This window comes from Polypterus senegalus, chromosome 12 (genome assembly GCF_016835505.1).
Source record: "Polypterus senegalus isolate Bchr_013 chromosome 12, ASM1683550v1, whole genome shotgun sequence".
Classification (NCBI taxonomy): domain Eukaryota; kingdom Metazoa; phylum Chordata; class Cladistia; order Polypteriformes; family Polypteridae; genus Polypterus; species Polypterus senegalus.
In genome coordinates, this window is record NC_053165.1 from 163,338,382 (window position 1) to 163,357,949 (window position 19,568).

General features: G+C 42.7%; 1 protein-coding gene across 1 annotated transcript in view; it reads left to right on the forward strand.

The window, feature by feature from the left end:
- ethe1 (ETHE1 persulfide dioxygenase) overlaps positions 1 to 6,159 on the forward strand; it is a 31,710-nt gene extending 25,551 nt beyond the window's left edge. Inside the window, exons 5-7 of the mRNA XM_039770603.1 lie at positions 759 to 848; positions 953 to 1,069; positions 5,187 to 6,159. Of these exons, the coding sequence (XP_039626537.1) occupies positions 759 to 848; positions 953 to 1,069; positions 5,187 to 5,233 (254 nt within the window). The 3' untranslated portion in view covers positions 5,234 to 6,159. The remainder of the gene's footprint in view (positions 1 to 758; positions 849 to 952; positions 1,070 to 5,186) is intronic.
- Positions 6,160 to 19,568: the final 13,409 nt, after the last annotated feature.

Sequence of the window (19,568 nt, forward strand, 5' to 3'; positions counted from 1 at the left end):
CCTGACCTCAAGAACAGAGAACAGAGAATAGAGGGAGCCAACCGAGAGAGTAAACACTTTGATGTGAAGCTCGGTGAAGACAAAAACAAAGTACCATCGTGAACTTCAAGGTGTGAACTCAGGAAGAACAGCAGAGACGTGGATGTGATCATCCTCAGTTTGATTGATTTTATCAAAGGAAATTGGAAAACAAACCCAGAGAGAGACTTTTGTGGATTCCGCTCTCCATCTTTGCATATGTCGATGAATAGTCTGAAGCGAGGCTTAGGACTGCAAGGCATGTGTCTTTCATTATGGCTTGTTCTTATCGATCTGTACGTGAATGTAACAATGATGAGGACTCGGAGGTGTGAGTGTTGACAGCTTTACAGAGTAAATTAATGGCAACGTTTTCCTGATGGTTGTGTGTCTGACAGGAGGCTGGTGTGCCAGTCTAGGAACCAAGAAGAAAATTGCAATGAAGACCTGCTGCGTATTCTCAGCATTAACATTTACATTTGTTTAGAGCAACATTTCTGTCTGTAAGCTCATATAAAGTCTGACAGAAGAGAAGATCCTTCAGTCCTTCAAGCTTGTTGGGTGAACTGAGAGCCAAGTGGTCTCAAGTCGGCTAATTGCTGTCAGGAGGCTTTTCTCGTTGCGTCGCTCCCGTTTTATATATGTGTTGTGCATTTTTTTTCTCAGTGTGATTAAACATCTTGGATTTTAAAGCTACTGACTTGTCAACAGGTTTAGTCTCTTTTACTTTTCTTTTTTAGGTTCACCAAATAAATTGTACCAGTCAATCCATCAAAAGATTTTCAAACTCCCTGGTGAATGCCTGGTATATCCTGCTCATGACTATACAGGTAAAAAGGAAGAAAACCCCCTAAGAGATTTTTGCCATTTATGATTAATTTTTGACTTTTCATAATTTAGCATAATAATTAACAGTCATTTGTTTATTCTTCAGGTAGCACAGTCTCAACAGTAGATGAGGAAAAAAGACTAAATCCACGTCTTATCTTGAAAGAGAAGGAATTTGTCCATATCATGAATAATTTGAATCTTCCTAAGCCAGACCAAATAGGTAACACTCGCCGTATTCTTAAAAATACTGAAGCACTTGTGCTCGTCTGTCTGTCTGTCTGTCTATTGGTCACATGCTGCTTTGGGCCTGTCTGTCTCTCTAATCTGCCAGTCTGCCTTCTTACTGATCATATAATGACAATCTGTCTACAGATTAGGGAATAATAACACTGCAAAAAGTTTAAGTAAGTGAAAAGTACAAGAGACGTTAAATCTTGTTTTCCATATTCTAAGAATTATTGACCTATTAAAACATTTGCATTTACAATTTTTTAGCTTACTTTAAGAAATCTTATCAAGTAAATTTTGCTTAGATATTTTTGCGAAATAAAAGCAAAACAACTCCCAATTTAAAGTTTTATTTGTTAAGTTTTTGTATATACAGTTTTTTTGCAGTGTAATAAATCATTTTATTTATACAGACCATCTGTCTATTTATCACCAGTGCTGGGGAATGTTACTTTTAGAAGTACCTTTGTTAAATGACTTGACACTCACAAAAAAATGTAACTAAATATGTTACTTATGAAATGTAAAGTATTACATTGTGCTACATTTGCATTGCTTTCCTTTTTTACTTTCTTGTATATGAAATATAGGGAAAGTATTGTAATCGACCAAAGATTCGATGTCGAGATTTTGATGAACCTCGACGTTTTAGACCTTTTTTTTTTTTTAACATTTTATTAATTTTATTAAAATCAAACAGCATTCCATACAAGCAAGTCAAGTTTAACAAAACTAGGTTTGAAACAAATCAGCCACCCCACCCATGAGAAACAGAGCTGGGCTAACAGAGTAAGACTTTAATAATAGTAAAAATATGTACATAAATAAATGAATCAAAATAAAAAAAGAGGGGAGAGAATCCACCTCCTCAATTGAAATACTTATTCTAAAATGTTACCGATGAGATCCTGCCAAGTTTCGAAAAGGTTTTGTACAAATTATCTTAAGTGAGAATTTGATTTTCTCCAATTTTCTCGTGTACAAAGTATAGGGAAAGTATTGGAATCCTCCAAAAATTTGATCTCAAGATTTTCATGAATCTCAATGTTTTAGAAATCCAAAAATACAATTTTTTGGAACTGTGTGTGTGTGTAAACACGGTAACTTGAGTACGCTTTCACTTCGGTCAACCAAATTTTGCATACAAGTATTAGGTACACAGTGTAGATTTCTATCAACTTTTGAGCTGTAAACGCTAACCGAAAGTGGCACTTTACCTGAAACGTTTCTCCAAAAATATTAAAAGTTGGATAATTTCACATCATATTATGGTAAAGCACCTCATTCTAAGCATTTTTGTCTCTTTGCACTTTTCCAAAAACCAATCGGTTTTTGAAATTGCAATTTTCCATTTGATGTTAAATGGTACTACATACATATTTGAGAATGTTTTTGCTTTATGTAAATAATATTTTGTGTACAAGTATTAATTACATTACACACATTACTAAAATTTCTTGCAACATTCGACCCACTTCCGCTTACTGAAAGTGATCATTTACCTGAATTGTTCGCCAAAATAAAATTATCATGGCGACTTTTCATGAAAGACTACACATTTCACTGGCCAATCAATATTTTTTATTATATCCTAAGTTCTTACATGAAGCTTCATGAAACTGACCAGAAACACGGCTACACTTAATCTTTTTCTTGTGTTTTATAAAAGCTTTTAGTTCTTCATTTGGCGTAAAGTAAATAATACCAATCCCCTTTTCCCAAGATTTGATGTATGGGTGCCACCCAATCAAACCGTTTCAATAAATCTTTAGAAATTAATTTGATTAAACCTCAAACTGACTATTCATAGGCTTCTGTTCCTGAATTGCATGCAGCACATTGTTTTGTTCCTGGCAGTGTGATTGACTCTGCAGAAGACCACCTGACGTGTCCAGCACATCTGCTTCTTGCCTTACATCAGTGCTGCTGTGATAATCGGTGGCTCCCTGGGACCCTGAACTGGGTCGATTCAATTGACCCCTCAGCACATGTAGGATTAAATGCATATGAATAGAAAGGCTGTTCAGTTCTTGTCACCTGATCGCAGGCTACACATGTGCTTAACTTTTTCCCCACTAGATGTCACCAGATGGCCAGAGCACACGTGTGCAGGATGTCACCGAACATTTCTGCTATATAACTCAGTACTGTACTTCTTTTTTTTTGAGTGTCAAATATAAGTTTCAATAGTACTGCAGTAATCTAGAACTTTATTAAGTAGTGCAGGTGTTTTCAGCTCAATAAAGTTTAGCGTGCGGTTACTTGTTACTTTGAAAAGTAATCTGACTGCGTAACACACATTGCTTTTTAATGCATGACCCCTAACACTGCTAATCACATGGCGCCTATCTGTTGATCAAATACAGTAGTTCATGTCTGTCTGTCTGTCTGTCTTTCGACCAAGCAGATTATACAGAACCTATCTGGCAAATCTGCTGATTACGATTCCGTGTTTCGGCAGAGCCCATATTCACAAATAAAACAGTTTAATTTTGGTAGGGAAAAATTTGAGCAGAGCCTCCAAGTAAAATAAACTGTGCCGGAACATTTGAACAATCTGGATGAGAACGGGCCATTCTGCCCAACAAAGCTCGCCAGACTTATCCACCTAATTCTTCTAAAATGTAATCAAGTCGAGCTCTGAAAGTCCCTAAAGTCCCACTGCCCTCCGCCCTGCTTGGTTATTTACTCCATTTGTCTGTGGTTGTCTATGTAAAGAAAATGTTAATGTTTGTGCAAAATGTACCCCTAAATTTGTGATGTGGTAGCCTTTTACATGTTGACACCGCTGATGAGATGTGGGTCAGGTATAAAAGTGTTTTTATGTATGAAGTAGGATGAGTTTCAAAGGAAAGAACCGACCGACAAGGCGTATAAGACTACTGACTTCTATGCTAATCGTAAGGCGTTTGAGAGCACGAGGGCAACAGTAAAAAGGACATTAGGGCGGCTAACAGGCGGTTGGAGAGAAATATTACAGAAAAGGCGAAAGACCACCCAAAAAGATTTTTTCAATGCTTTAGTTGGAAAGTCAAGGAGGAGGCATAAAGAATTAGGAATGGTGAAGATGAGCTGAAATATACAGACAGTCAAACAGCAAATGCTTTGAACTTTGAAGTTTATACTCGTGAGGAAGTTGATAACCCCAAGGTAAGAGGGACTACTAAGGATGTACCTGTCTGTCTGTCTCTCTGTCTGTCTTTTTACTGATCACATAGTGTCCGTCTGTCTCTCTGTCTGTTGATCACATTCCACCTTTTTAACTACACACAATATTTCAATCTTTCCTCTGACTTCCCTGTGACCCTGACGTGGATAAGCAGGATAATGCGGTTTAGAGTAAACGCTATATTAAATGTAGAAAAGGTGAAATATAGCAACGACAGTAAAGTTACGATGAGACTCCACCTAAATGGTAAAGGAGAAAGCTAGCAGTGAGTGTTGTTGATTTGCTATAAGGATAAACCTCCTATAATGCATTTCAGAAATGGCACTCTAGCCTAAATTGAAAAGTTCATCTCAAAGATGTTCTCCTGATCAGCATACGGTCAAAGACTGAGCTTTAGGTTTACCTTCCAGCACATTCATTTGCCTTGCAGGGCTATTTCCCTATGCCGTGTTAACAACAACAAGGATCTTAAGAATCTGAAAGGATGCAAGGATTTCCGTTAGCTAATATCTCCATATGAATGCTTGCATTGCATTTGTTAATATTTCTCGATTGTTTTCTTACATGATGGCTGAGATGTTAGTGAGGATGTTCCAAAGCTGTCTAGGTCTGAGTCTGGTTTGACTCCCAGTCCTGTAGTGGTGTGGAGATTGTATTTTCTTCAATTCTCCTGCCCCTTTCCCATGATGTGAACGCTGGATTACTTTGCCCTCTATTTGTGCTCTTAGGTGTTTCACCTGCACTGGAGTGGCACAGCATTCAGGTTTTGTTTCTGCTGGCAAAACAGAGTCAAGCTCTTAACAGAGGAAGCAAATTGAGAAAAAAAGGGATAGATGGGCTAAGCAGGGGCCACAGAACTGAATGGCTGTGGTCGCTACATGTTGTGGGATTGCCCACCCTGATGCCTACAGTAAAGATCTTGTGGTTTTCTTCTTTACAGACATTGCAGTTCCAGCCAATCTCATGTGTGGTGTCCAGGACAAGTAATGGGCCAAGTTTCTTCAGCAGCAATTTAAAGTGAACACATTTTTAAATATTTGGTGCCACAGAGAAAATGGGAAATCATTTTGTTTAATCAGTTCTATACTTTTTAAAACCTTTCACCTGGAAATGGCCTTTTTAAAGGTAGAGTTCAGAAGCTGGCACAATTTTCTTTCTGTATCCGTGTGCCATTTGAAACAGTTCTGGTTCAGTTTGTGTTCTTAAAGACTGGCTCAGCTAAATTCTGCCATCACGGGGGAGGCTTTGTTTTTATGTGCAGAATAAAAGCAGCTTGCTGTCCCCCGGGGCTGATGGGGTCTTAGCTTTGCTCTTCAGGCATTAAGGGGTTTCACTGGACACAATGCTGATTATGTAAGAAGCAACACTGATTCACTAATCATTACACAAAATCACTGAGGAATTCTGAAAATATTACAATGTCTAATCTGGCCATAATTACTATTTTAAAATATTATTAATCTGGCAATGATTTTGGGGTGAATTAACACAGCACAGCATTTCACTGGAGCACAGCAATGCCTCATGGAGTCTAAAATGTATTTATACAATTAAAGTCGCCTCGTTCAGGCAAATCACAGCTTTTGGGTACATGAAGTGAATTTGTGTGAATTGTGTATTGTGTCATGAAGGCGTTATGATAAAATGTGACCAACTGTGGGAGACATCCCAGTAGATGAGTGCAGTTAAGAACACACAGCAGCATGAAGAGAAAACCCGCTGAGCTCAACAGAAGACACGTCTCGTGGAATGACAACGATCACAACGTCAGTGTCTTCAGGTGAGCTAGTCACGTAATAATCACCAATCGGTTTTATATTCTGGGACTTTGGGGGAATGTTTTGTGAGAAATTAAACAAATACACAAATAAATAAATGTGAAATATGACAATAAATAAATAACAACAAAATGACAGCTTCTTCACTTGTTTGTGCTTGCATTGTATTAAAAAAAAGTCTTCCAGAAACAATTGTAATGAAAGCTGATCTTGTAAGTTGCTGTGGGTAAAGGTGTCTGCCAAATACACAATGATGATAATAATAATAATAATGATGATGATATTTTATTAAAGCCTTAAGAAATGTGTGGTTCACAAGGACCTGTTCAGCATGTCATTATGCCATCCATCCTTGAAGGTTCTCCTGTTATGTTTCAGAAAGCTTTCTAAATTCCCAGCACACACCTAAACGAAGGTCTTCTTCTTCTTCTTCTTCTTCAGCTCAGCTTGTCTCAGTGTTGCTCTCATTGCCTCTCCGTTTGTTTCTAAGCGTACGTTTATGCCTTGACTATGTCTGCTGATTTATTCTGTCCATCTCCTCCTTGGTTTTTTTTTTCCTGCCCTTTGCCCTTCCCCTTTTTTCCTAAATTTCCGTCCTCCACTCTTTGCCCGTACCCATCCCACCTCAATTCGTGAATTTTGTCTCTAATAGTCCTTATTTTCACCTGCTGCCTGTATTCTTCATTAAGACTTCAGTCTCCTAACCGTATTACTCTTAGGCACTTCATCACCATAGCCTCCAGTATTCTTGTCTGTTGCTCTTTCTGGTCTTTATGTTTTTTTCCACCATACATTACAGTGACTAACCAGAGCCCCAATGCCACCAAGGTACCCAGCACTAAACCATTAGTTACTAACCCTGGCTTAGCCACTAGCCTGCCCTGGGAGAACTGTGTGCAAGGCAGGACTGCATGTTTGAGGGGACGCGCACTCGCTCATAGTTGGAACATTCAGAGATGTCACTTGACCAAAGCTGCAGAGCTTCAGAGGGAAGTTCTGCTTCTATGAAAACTGAGTGGCATTCCTGACATACAGTATGGCAGCAACATGGAAGGTACTGCATGGTGCGCTTGGCATTCCTCAGTGCCTTTGGATGAAAATGTAGGTGGATTATTATACCAAACTCTCTTTCTCAAAGCCACTCAGTCCAATTCAGGGATGAGCAGGGCAGGAGCTTTTCATAGCAGCAGGAAAGAGCCTGGTGAAGGGTGCCAGTCCATCTCTGTGTCCACATGTGGTCCAATATGGAATCACTAAGTCTCTTGAGACGACGAAGAAGAAAAAGCCACATTGACATGAGGTGGACATTGGAAGGGTTTTTGTTTGTGGCCCTGAGTTGCAGTCAGTGAAGCATTTGAACAAAAATCATTTGAATTGGCGTGCAAGATGAACACCTGATACTGGATTGGTGAGGCTGTCTGAGCCACCATACACAAATAAACAAATTCTGCTTGTCAGCTGTGATTATTAAATGGTAATGTGGCATTACAGCTCATGTCAGGACAGGCCCAGTAAAACAATGGCGCTTAGTCTGCAAACACAAGTGAGCCACGCCGTCAGGAGTGATGGCCTGTTTGTTCCCTGTCAAGACGTCAAGTGTCAGCTAAATCTTTACATTTATGCAGCGCCAACAGTCCAGTTTTCCTTGCTTCTTCCAAAAATGTGCAGGTTTGGTGTGCCAGTTACTTGTATGGCAGCGGCGTCAACCACCCTGCCACCATGACAATTTTAAATTTCTGCAAGAGTTCCCTCCTGCACTAGTAAGAACATAAGGAATTTCACCAGATGGCACCATCCTGACCACCTCAATTGCAGGGGGCTCAGCACAGTTTTTAAAGGAATATTCCACCCCAAAAATGATATTTTTTTATATGTTACCCCATGTAGTTTGTAGTGCTGGCCACAATTTTAATCTCGTAATTTCTGGCAAAACAAGAGAAAAATGTTTATGGTGTAGTGGCACATAATGGCGACCAACGGGAAACGAAGTGAAAAAAGCAAAATATCCCCACGTAACTCATGTCACATGATCAATAAGTCCGTTAGTCACTTGTGTGCTCGAGATGTGCAAACTGCCTGCTTTTTTATTCAAATATTATTAATACTTTTGGAGAACTCCCTGTAGAAGATGCATTCCCACAATGCTGTGCATTTGAAAAGTAAGAGTAAAATATACTTGAAACTCATGTGCTTGTTAAACTCAGACACGTGTGTCCCAATACAAACAAACAAGATGATGTAGAACATTTCGCTTTGTGCTGTGTTGTCTGGTGACAGTGTGCACATGAGAACTTGTATTTCTTATACTCCGAGGACTTTTTCTATGTGTAACTCATTTGAGACTTTACATAACACTTCATTCAGAGGTCTGTTTATGGAGTACACACCATGTATCTAAGGCAGGTGTGGTTGGGGAGCCTGCACTGGTACCGCACGCTGGCACACCCACCACACAACAAAACAGCTTGGGATCCTGGTTAGCAACCCTGCAAGCAGACACACAGTCCAGTCCCGCCCTCCGGAAATGGTCAACCATCTGCCATAGCCAGGTGTTACGTGGGCATCCCCTTGGCCTGATCCAGCCACTCAGGTCCTCAACAATGAGCCGGATCAACCTCGGGTAATGGCGCCACGTGGTCGTAGTGCTGTAACTAACACTCCCTCACAGTGCAGGTCATGTGCCTCATTCGGGACTCCGTGAGCAACACAAAGTCAAACCAGCGGGACCCAAGGATTCTCTGAAGAGGCACAGGAGTCCAGTCTTCAGCTCAGGTCACTGGATAGCGTCCATGTCTCACAAACCGGGAGCACCAGGACTCAAGACTTGGACCTTCATTCTTTTACAGAGATATCGGGAGCGCCACACACCCCTTTCCAGTGACCTCATGACCATTGCTCTCCCAATACATCTACTGTCATCATATGAAGACATGAACGCTGAGGTCAGTAAACCTCTCAATGACGACGTCGACACTCGCTGCAGACAGACACACTGCTGATGGCCGTGCCCATAAAGATGTCATTAAAGGCCTGGATCTTGATTTTTATCAGGACACTCGCAAGACCAGACACTCAGACTCTTCACTTAGTCTCTCGAGCGCCCCCATCAGAGCCTCCATTGACTCCACAAGGATCACAGCATCGTCGGCAAAGTCAAAATCCATGAATCTCTCTTCACCAACAGATGCCCCACAGCCGCTGGACCCCACAATGCCCCCCAAACACCCAGTCCATGCAAGCATTGAACAGAGTAGGAGCAGAACACACTGCTGACAGACCCCAGAATCAGCTGGGAAAAACACGGAGGGCCTGCTTTCACTCTGCACAGCACTCACAGTACCAGTGTACAGGGCAGCCATGACATCCAGCAAATTAGGGCAGATCCTGCAAAGCCTCAAGATGTCCCATAATGCAACTTGATCAACGGAGTCAAGTGCTTTATGAAAATCAACAAAGACTGCAAAGAAACTCTGCCGATATTTGTGTTTGTGCTCCATGAGAACCCTCAGTGCCAGAATGCGGTTGATGGTAGACTTCTTAGGTGCAAACCCAGACTGCTCCGGTCACTAGTAGGTGAGCAAGTGATCATGGATCCTACTGAAATTGTGGCAATCCAGGTGACCCCCCTTCCCTTTCCAGTTTTGGACAATGAGTCATTTTCTAGTCAGTTGGGATGATGCCGTCTCCCAAATGGAAGCCAAGATTGCCTGCAATGCTAAGAGGACAGCCATTGCCTACAACCTGGAGAAGTTCACCCTGGACACCACAGATCTCTGCAGCCTTCTCCGTCCTCAGCTGGTTCACCGCCTGTGCCATCTCAGTGAGACTGGGGATCAGCCTGAAGAACCATGGAGGAGAGATATCCAAGATCCTAGCGGGAGGGTCAGCTTTAAACAGCTGCTCAAAGTAGCCAGCCCAGCGGGTCACAACTGCAGTGTCATCCATAAGGACCGTTCCATCAAATGTGTTATGTAAACGAGCCTAGCTGATTAAATGAAGCTCTCTGCTAAATTTCTTCAGTCTGCCATGATTTGTCAACAAGAACCTATAGGTGTCAATAAAGAAAGGCTGCGTTTGGAGTTCATATGTAACGATGGTCCAAGACTCTCCTTTATTTATTGAGCATCATCTGCAACATCACATGTACATATCAATGAATATAGAGAGTCAGCGTTTCAGGGTAGAGTATACGGTGTTAATGTGCCTCAGTATGGAATGAAAGCATTTCAGTATGCAGTGTATACACGTCAGGGCAAAGTGTATCTGGTTCAGTATCCAGCAGAGAGTGTGTGCGTGTGTGTGCGTGTGTGTGTGTGTGTGCGTGTGTGCGTGCTGTCAAAGTAGGATGTCTGTCCTAAACAGCACCTCAAACAAATCAACCTCATGTTTCTCACCAGACTCAGACCTGAAACTCGCGTGAGTGCACTGAAGTAGGAAGTCGAAACATCACAAGTCAGAGCTTTGAGAACTCCAACGACACACAGACATGTGAAGGAACAACCAGAGGCTTTGAGGGTACAGGTAGGCAGGTGCAACAGGGCTATGGTGATAAAGGAGGGGGGGTTGGTGTTACGTCTATCTAATTAAAGAAAGCAAAAAAAAAAAAAAACTAAAACTTCAACCTATTTTGGCATTTAGTTGTCCCTCTCTACAAATTCAAATGCCTACCCCGTCCTGCTAGCGCACCAGGAGATCTCTAAGTGGGTGAAACATGAAGGCAGTAATAAGTAAGGGCCGGGTGATGTCTTCATTGATTTAAAGAGCAATAGTGGGGGACATGAAGAAAAAAAAAGGACCAAATGTGGGATGAAGAATGGCCAGCAAAAGAAGAAAAGAAGAACATATGGTAATTACTAAAAGAATAAAAAAACACTAGAGGAGCAAGAAAAAGATGAAAGCAGGAGATAATAAGCACAAAAATGAGGTGGAAGTGACGGTGAAGGCTTGAGGTGTGACAACAGCAGCAGAGCCAAAGTCATCTTGAAAACGAATCCATTATCAGTGGGAAAACTACAGGAATGAAAAGAAGTGAAGTGAAGGTGCCGGATCTTTATCTATTTATCCATTTATTATATATATATCAATCCATCCATCCATTATTCAACCCGTTGTATCTTAACTACTGGGTCACCGAGGCCTGCTGGAGCCAATCCCAGCCAACACCGCGCAAGGCAGGAAACAAACACTGGGCAGGGCGCCAGCCCACCACAGTTATTATATAATGCCTTTCACAATTATTATTTTGCACCTTATCTCACTATCATAGAGTACCTTAGCTATCTATTATGTAGTGCTGTTCACTCTATCTATCTATCTATCTATCTATCTATCTATCTATCTATCTATCTATCTATCTATCTATTATATAGTCCCTTTCAGAATTATCTATCTGTTTGTCTATCCATTCTATAGTGCCTTATCTATCTATTATATAGCACCTTTCACTGTTTATCTGTTAGTTAGTGTCTTTCTGTCTATTATATAGTGCCTTTCACAACTAACTATTATGTACAGGTAGTGCCTTCTCTGTCTATTTATCTCCAATGTTTCTCTTCTGTTTCTTTTTCCGGTTTCCTGCGCCACCTCCACCTACTCAAAGCTTCATGATGCACCAACATTGATGGACTGAAAGCCAGAAGTCTACGTGACCATCATCATCAAGTCCTTCTGTGAGAACCCTAAATACAAAGAGGACTGTTTGACTTATGTTAGGTAGATTGCTCAGAGGGGACTGGGTGGTCTCGTGGTCTGGAACCCCTACAGATTTTATTTTTTTTCTCCAGCTCTTGGAGTTTTTTTTTCTGTCCACCCTGGCCATCGGACCTTACTCTTATTCTATGTTAATTGATGTTGACTTATGTTTATTTTTTATTGTGTCTTCTATTTTTCTATTCTTCATTTTGTAAAGCACTTTAAGCTACATTTTTTTATATGAATATGTGCTATATAAATAAATGTTGATTGATTGATTGATTGAATGCCAAGGGTAGTCTGCCTGTCACACAAAACCTCGCACACCCCTGGGCTTTGAGGCCTGATTTTTGGCCTTGGTCTCAATCGAGAGCTCCTGCTCCCATGAAGCAGTCGGACAGGCTAGCTCGGCCACAGAATTCACCCTAGGACCCTTCACTAGACCTGCATTGACACGGACAGGAGAAGCACAGCGGTGGCTTTAGATCCTTCTCACAGTGAGCAGGGTTGCAGACAGGGATGGCTGTGCCAGCAAGGGACATTTGCACAGGCCGACTGAAAGTCATATGTGACCGAAACAATGGGAATGCAGGCACTTTCACCCCGTTACTGGGTTTCTGATCGACAAAGTGACGTGGCTAGTGACAAACAAGTCTGTAACTGGAAAGTGCAGTGCTGGACACAGTGACATGGCAGAATGAAAAGCGGTGCTATACCAAAGGTCCCCGTGTTCCCTAGTGTATTAAAAAATAAATAAAGTGACGTGAGGTTCAAGTGAAGCTTGTGGTGGCCTTGATTGCATGAATGACAGCTCAGTCCCTTTCTCTGAGTGTCTTTGTCACCCTCCAGTTTGACTCCTGATGTATTATAAAGCGCCATGCGTCACCCTTCACTGTGTGGTGGACTCCGTCTGACAAGGATAGTTAAGTTGGGCTTTGGCTCTCTGTGATCCCGTCCTAGATAATGAGGGTCAGAAAACGGACCTGTGGAGGACACTTTGGGGATGGGGGGGCAGCATAACGATGAACTCATGCTGGTTCAATGACCTTTTCTCTTGATGGTGAGTCAGGGCTCAGTGACGTTATACATTTCTAGAAGCCATGGCTTCCTAAGAGCTTATCTGGTGAGCTCATGGGCTGCTGACTGTTGTTGTGCCCACTTGAGCAGCGGGTGTTAGATTAGTGAGCCGTCATCAGTGCAGCGGGTGTTAGATTAGCGAGTCGTCATCATCATCCTTTAAAGCTCCTTCACGTGGCATTACTGGTTTCTGCCAGGAGATGATCATGGCAGTCGGTTTGTTTCCCAGCCTGGCATGGGGAGTCAACACACACACACACTCCTGAGAAAATGGAAGAAACAGCAGAATAAACGGCATAAAAATCTAACCCAGGTGGCATAGTGTGCCAACTTCCAAATACAGAAAAGCATTGACTTTGAGTGACAGGGGCCTCTCATCCCTAATACATGACTTAAAAATACGGGTGGGCTTTACTTGGGGTCCGGTGACTTGTACACTGTGCACGGTATACAGCAAGCAGTGGACCTCCTGGGATGAAGAGCGACACGGGACAACTGGCACATTGGGCTGGAACTCAACTCCTGTTACCGGTACAACAATCTTAAGATGTTTAATTGGGATTTTCTTTTTCTCCAAACTGGGGTCCTGGAAACTGGAGTGCCCACCACAAATCCAGATGCCACATAACCACAGTGTAAGGGTAGCAACTGAACTCAGATCTCCTGGAGCTGCGTGGCATCACTTCTAACCACTGAGCCACCTTGCTACCCTCTCAGCCCTCCCCAGTCCCCTTTCGCCCAGTCCCCAAGTCCCCAAACAAAAGACGCCTTAGTGGAGTATTAAAGCGAGGCCTCCATTTCTTTGACTGAGCCACGGGTTGGGCAGATAAGGATAAGCACAGACTGGCAGGAGGATACCCAGCAGACTCGAGTGCCAAGGTGAGTCAGCAGGGCGTGCGCCAGGCGTTTAGTCAGCTGCTCCACAGCCAGATAAGGACGTTTTGTTTTTTTTCCGCCACTTTTGATTGCGCTCAAATGGATTGCCACATATTTAAAGTCTTTTTTTTTTTTCTAGGAATGGAGACAAGGGTTGGCGGGGGTGGGTGGATTTGCAGAGGCACAAGCAGACAGAACAGCCGTGTGAAAAAGTAAGTGCACCCTGGAAATGCTGTTTCTTTTTTAACACACTTATGGGGATTTACCAAGCTTTAATCTTCACATAAAGAGAATCAGTTTGGTGTAACATTATCAAAAAATGGAGACCCGTTTTATTTTATGCCAAGGCAGAGGTGGGTGGAAAATGAATGTGCTTCAGCCATCTCTTACCAAGCTTATTATTTGCAAATGGGTGCCCTGTGAGGAACTGGCACCCTAAAACCTTGTGCCCATAGGCTCCAGCTCCCCATGACCCAACTTTGGGTTAAGTGGGTTTAGGGATGGATGGTTGGACAGAAGGACAGGTGGTTGGTCTATTCCAGCTTAAAAAACTAAACCCCTGAATAGTCTGCCTACCAGAAAGATGCCAGCGCCACACCTTTCAGACCCTCCAAAGACTGTGGAGCCTCAATGCCACTGCCTCTCTCTCTCTCTGTCTGTGTCTCTGTCTCTCCCCATGCCCACTACGTTGGATTTAATATCATGGCAAATTGAGCATGATGGACAGGGTGCCATCCTACCACATGGCACACCCACACTTGCTATTCCAGTTTTGACTTGTTATCTCATTGGTGTGTTTGAGGAAATCCCCACTGCAGATGGTAAGAAGAAGAAGAATGTGGACACGTAGAAGTGAGGGCACTGCGGCTGGAAGCTGAACCCAAATCCAGCCTCCATGAGGTGGCCATCGCCCCAAGTAATGTGCAACCAGTCTGCTCTTTCATCATTGAGTTCTGCCTTTCTTATGGGTTTGCAGGGGGGGGACACAGGAAACAAAATGATATGAAACCCATCTTCTGGAATGTGGGTCCCGCTGTCAGCTAACTGCAGTCTCTCTGTGCGTTGATGTATTCAAATATCTGATTAGGACGAGATTTGGAAATCATTTAAAATGAATCAAATCCTGAAGACGGACACACTGTGAATGTTTAGGACCTCCAGTTTGCTCACAATGGGCTAACATGAACCCGCTGACGTACTCAGAATTTAAAACGCAACTCCACGGACATCCTGTTCAAAATAAGAAGTGAGTTTGAATTCCATCTTTTTTTAGCTATAAAAATTGTCAGACGTGTTAAAAAAAGCAAATCAACTGGCCTGACATTTGCAATGTGATGAAGACGGAGATGGGCATCAAAAACAACATGGCTTTGTTTTGAAATGGTAGAGCTAACTCTATAGGGATCACATTCTGGGTTCAATTGGTCCCTGGCCAGTTAAAGACGTCCGATGATGCCATCATGACCAGCACTGTGACACCTTCATGAGAACATTAGTAGAGAAGCAAAGCCAGCAGACGTCTAACAAGTTTTAAGACCCCTTCGCTCTTTGCACACTTTATGGTGCTGTAGATTTAATTTTTAAATGGATACAATGTGCCATTTTGCCCATCAATCTAAACTCAATAACCCATAATAACAAAGTGACGGCATGTGATCAGAAAGGTTTGCAATTTTAAAAAAATTAAAAACTGAAATCTCTCTTTCCTAGAAGTACTCAGACCCTTCATTCAGTACTCTGTAGAAGCCCCTTTGGCAGTAATTTGAGCTTTGAGTCTTCATGGTAACTCTCGATAAGCTTTGCACGCCTGGATTTGGACAGTTGATCCCAATCTTCCTGGGCAGATCCTCCATTAGATTGGGTGAGAAGCGTCTGTGAAGTGCCATCTTCAGGTCTGTCCACTCGTGTTTCAGTCTGGGCTTTGGCTGGACCACTCAAGGACGCTCTGAGACTTGTCCCCAGTCCATTCCAGCATTGTCCTGATTGTATGCTTTGGGTCAGCCCAGTCTTCAAGGAGTTCTCCCTGTCACTGACTGCACCTCCATAGCAGGATGCTGCTTCTACCACCACCACCACACGTATGTTCAATTCATCATAACAACTATTCATGGTGGCTCTAAAATCCGTACTGACCCCTACTCTCTTTTCTGTTTCTTTTTCCGGTTTCTTTGTGGTGGTGGCCTGCGCCACCTCCACCTACTCAAAGCTTCATGATGCTCCAACAATGATGGACGGATTAAAAGGAAGAAGTCTACGTGACCATCATCATCATCAAGCCCTTCCGTGAGAACCCTAAATCCAAAGAGGACTGTTTCATTTATGTTAGGTAGAATGTCCAGAGGGGACTGGTCAGGGGTCTGGTCTGGAATCCCTACAGATTTTATTTTTCTCCAGCCGTCTGGAGTTTTTTTTGTTTTTCTGTCCCCCCTGGCCATTGAACCTTACTCTTATTCGATGTTAATGTTGATTTATTTTTTTTATAATTATGTCTTTCATTTTTCTATTCTTTAATATGTAAAGCACTTTGAGCTACTGTTTGTATGAAAATGTGCTATAGAAATAAATAAAAATGTTGTTGTCACCCCTGGGATGATACCAGGCAGATGATGGGCAGTTCCTGGTCTTAGACGTCGTGCTTGGAGTTCTGCACAGAAATTTCAATTTTAGTCTCATCACATCAGAGAATCTTGTGTCCCCTCATGCTCTCAGAGTGCTTTAAGCTCTTAAATGCCTAAAGAATGGCCTCCATCTGCCACAAATGTATAGAGTGCTGTGGAGATGGTGGTCTTTCCAACAGGTTCCCCCATCTCAGCTGAGGACTTTTGAAGCTTTGTTAGAGTGAGCATTGGATTCTTGCCCAAAAGTCCCTTACCAATTAAGGCCCCTCTGACCTGGTACTCAGTTTGGCTGAACGGACAATTCTAAGATGGGTCCTGGTGGTTCTAAACTTCATCCATTTCAAAACCGTTGAGGCTGCTGTTCTCCTGGCAGCTCTCAAAGCTTTAGAAATCCTTTGATCCCCTTGTCCAGATCTCTGCCTTACCACAGTTTGATTGTGGTGGTCTACGGAGAGCTCCTTGGACTTCATGGCTTGGTTTATGTCCTGATGTGTAATGTGAATTGTGGACCTTCTATAAACAGGTACAAAACTGTTTTGTTTTTTTCTGCACAACATCCAATGACTTCAGCGTGCCAAAGGTGGACTCCAGTCAAGTTCTGGACGTCTCAAGGATCGAGCAGGATGCACCTGAACACAACTTGGAGTGCCACAGCAAAAAGGTCTGAATATTTCTAGGAGTGACAAGATTTTAGTTTTTGACGTTTGATTCATTTGCAAACCATTCTGATAACATGAGGATCTGCCAGGACGAATGGGGTCAACTGCCCAAATCTGGGTGTGCCAAGCTTGTAGAGACTTGCCAAAGGGTCTTCTGCTGTGTAATGAATGAAGAATCTGGATACTTCTATGGAGGAGAGGCGTCAGTTTTTGATTTTTAACAAATTTACAAACATTTCTGAAAACATGTCACTTTGTGATTATGGATTATTGAGTACAAATCGATAAGCAAAAATGGCAAATGTCTCCATTTCAAATTAAATCTACAACACAATACAGTGTGCAGGTAGTGAATCCGGTGTAGATCAATTCAAGGATACTTTCGGAGTTTTCTGTTAAAAGAAAGCAGGGAGTGTTTCGTTGTGGTTAAGTCACTGGACTTCATAACATGAGGCTGTTGATTCAAACCCCACTACTGTAAGCAACGCGCTTTATCTGCCTGCGCTCCAAATGCAAAAAGAAATTGAAACCAATGTTGAAGGTAATATTAACAATAAAGTACTAAACTGGAGCCCCGAGCGACTCGGTTTATCCGCGGACTTGCGGCAGACCGAGCATGCGCGCTCTTTTTCCTTTTCCCAGCCCCGCCCCTTCGTTTACAGCTTAATCCACCTGCTTTGCTCAGGGACTCGCAAGAGGAAACAGTCAAATAAAAGCCACTCAAGTGACAGATCGAGACGGTGCGTCGCGTCAGCCTGTCAGAGTTTCGCTTCACATGACGTGGAGTTTTTCTGTGTGTGTGTGTGTGTGTGTGTGTGTGTGTGTTGTGGGCGACGTAAGGCGTGGCTAAGCGCGCAGGTTTTGGAAATTCGACACAGGCGCAAAAGTTCAAGTCGGAAAAGAGTCAAGGACAAGAGGAGCTGCGCCTAAGAAAGGAGTTCAATCTCGCTGAAAACAGAAAAGCCATCGGCGGGGTTAAAGACTACAAACACCACGACACCCCCGGTGAGGTGAGTAGCGCGGCTTTAGCGGAGTTGGGCTGAACAGGGGGGACGAAAGGCGATCGGTCACTCGAAAAGTCCGGAGATCGCAGACGTGTCTTCAGGGAGAATTGAAAAGAAGTTACAAGTTAACGTGATTTTTACATTCAATCGGCACAGTGACCGTAAATCAGCCCCAAATATCAAGAAGGCGTTTGAAATACTGGAGGTGTTTAATGTGATGAAGTCCCAAAATCCACCAAATAATATTATGCACGATAGCCTGAGGTGGGTGGGGGTCACTTGACGTGATAGTTGGGGGAGGTTGTTAAATGATTCCCTGGAACAGGGTCCGATCTAAATGATTAAGATTAGTGGGGTCTCATGTAATATATCGTACGTTCATATTTAAACCCACTTAGTCCAATTTGAGGTCGTCTGGGACCTGCTGGACAGACCACAAGTTCATGGCAGACCCCGCACATACAAAACCCCAGCCAATTAGCCGAACCCAAATGTCTTTACAGATTGTGGGAGAAAAAACAGAAAATAAACACACGGGTACAGATTTTGGACCCAGACTCGCGGATCTCAGTGGTAGTCGCTGTGCCCCCCGTTACCCCATCATATTATAGCATATCACTTATTGCTCGAACAAATGCTCATTATCTGGAGTGATGAACAATACTGTACTCAATATAATAAATGTGAGCTTTGATATCACTAGTAAGTATTTTTGGCAGGCATGATTGGTGTAGTGCAGAGTAAGGCTTTAGATTTCAAACCCTGAGGCTGTGGGTTCAGATCCCCCCAGCTAACACCACTGTGTGACCCTGAACAAGACACTTCACCTGGCTCTGCTGCAGTTGGAAAAAAGGAGCCAAGTGTTTCACAGGTTGTGTAAGTCACAATGACATGGAATCACTTATGGCTTGTATGAATGCCCATGATCTGGAGTGATGAATAATATTAAATTATTAATCACTATTATATTATATAGATAGATAGATAGATATCACTGTTAAGGAAATTTGTTGCTTTTAAAAATGCTTCCTAAATGTTTCCGTAAAACATCCATGATATAGCGCATTGCGTATAGTTTAGTGATGTAATTTTTTATATCGGTCTATACAGAAGCATACCGTCTCAATATACTCGCAGGTGGCAGCAATATTGGCATAAACGGGACATCATGCCATTTATATGAGGGGAAAACTGAGGTACCCACTGAACAAGAGGAGAACATGCAAACTCCAGGCTAGGGACCGCTGCCAGTCTCGACAGTGCCAACCACACAGAAAAGAAAGTAGCATCAGAAAGAGAAAACAAGCCTTGCCAGTTGCAACAGGACACTTTATTTACGGAAGTTTAATAAAGCTGTAGGGGTTATGGTTAATGAATGCCTGGTTTTGTGGTTAGGATTGTTAATATCTCTCTCTGTTCGCTTGGAACAATTGCTTGTTTAGTTTTCGCTCCGCTCGTCAGCCGTGAGAACCTTTCCACGTTCACACAGGGGTTTCTTGGATCCTGTCATTTGTCTCAATGGAGCTTTTTTCTGCGTAAGCCTGCCCGGCTTTGCCCCAGCGTGCGCTTCTGCCTACTGAGGCGATGTGGTAGGTGCTTATTTAAAAAAAGAGCCACGA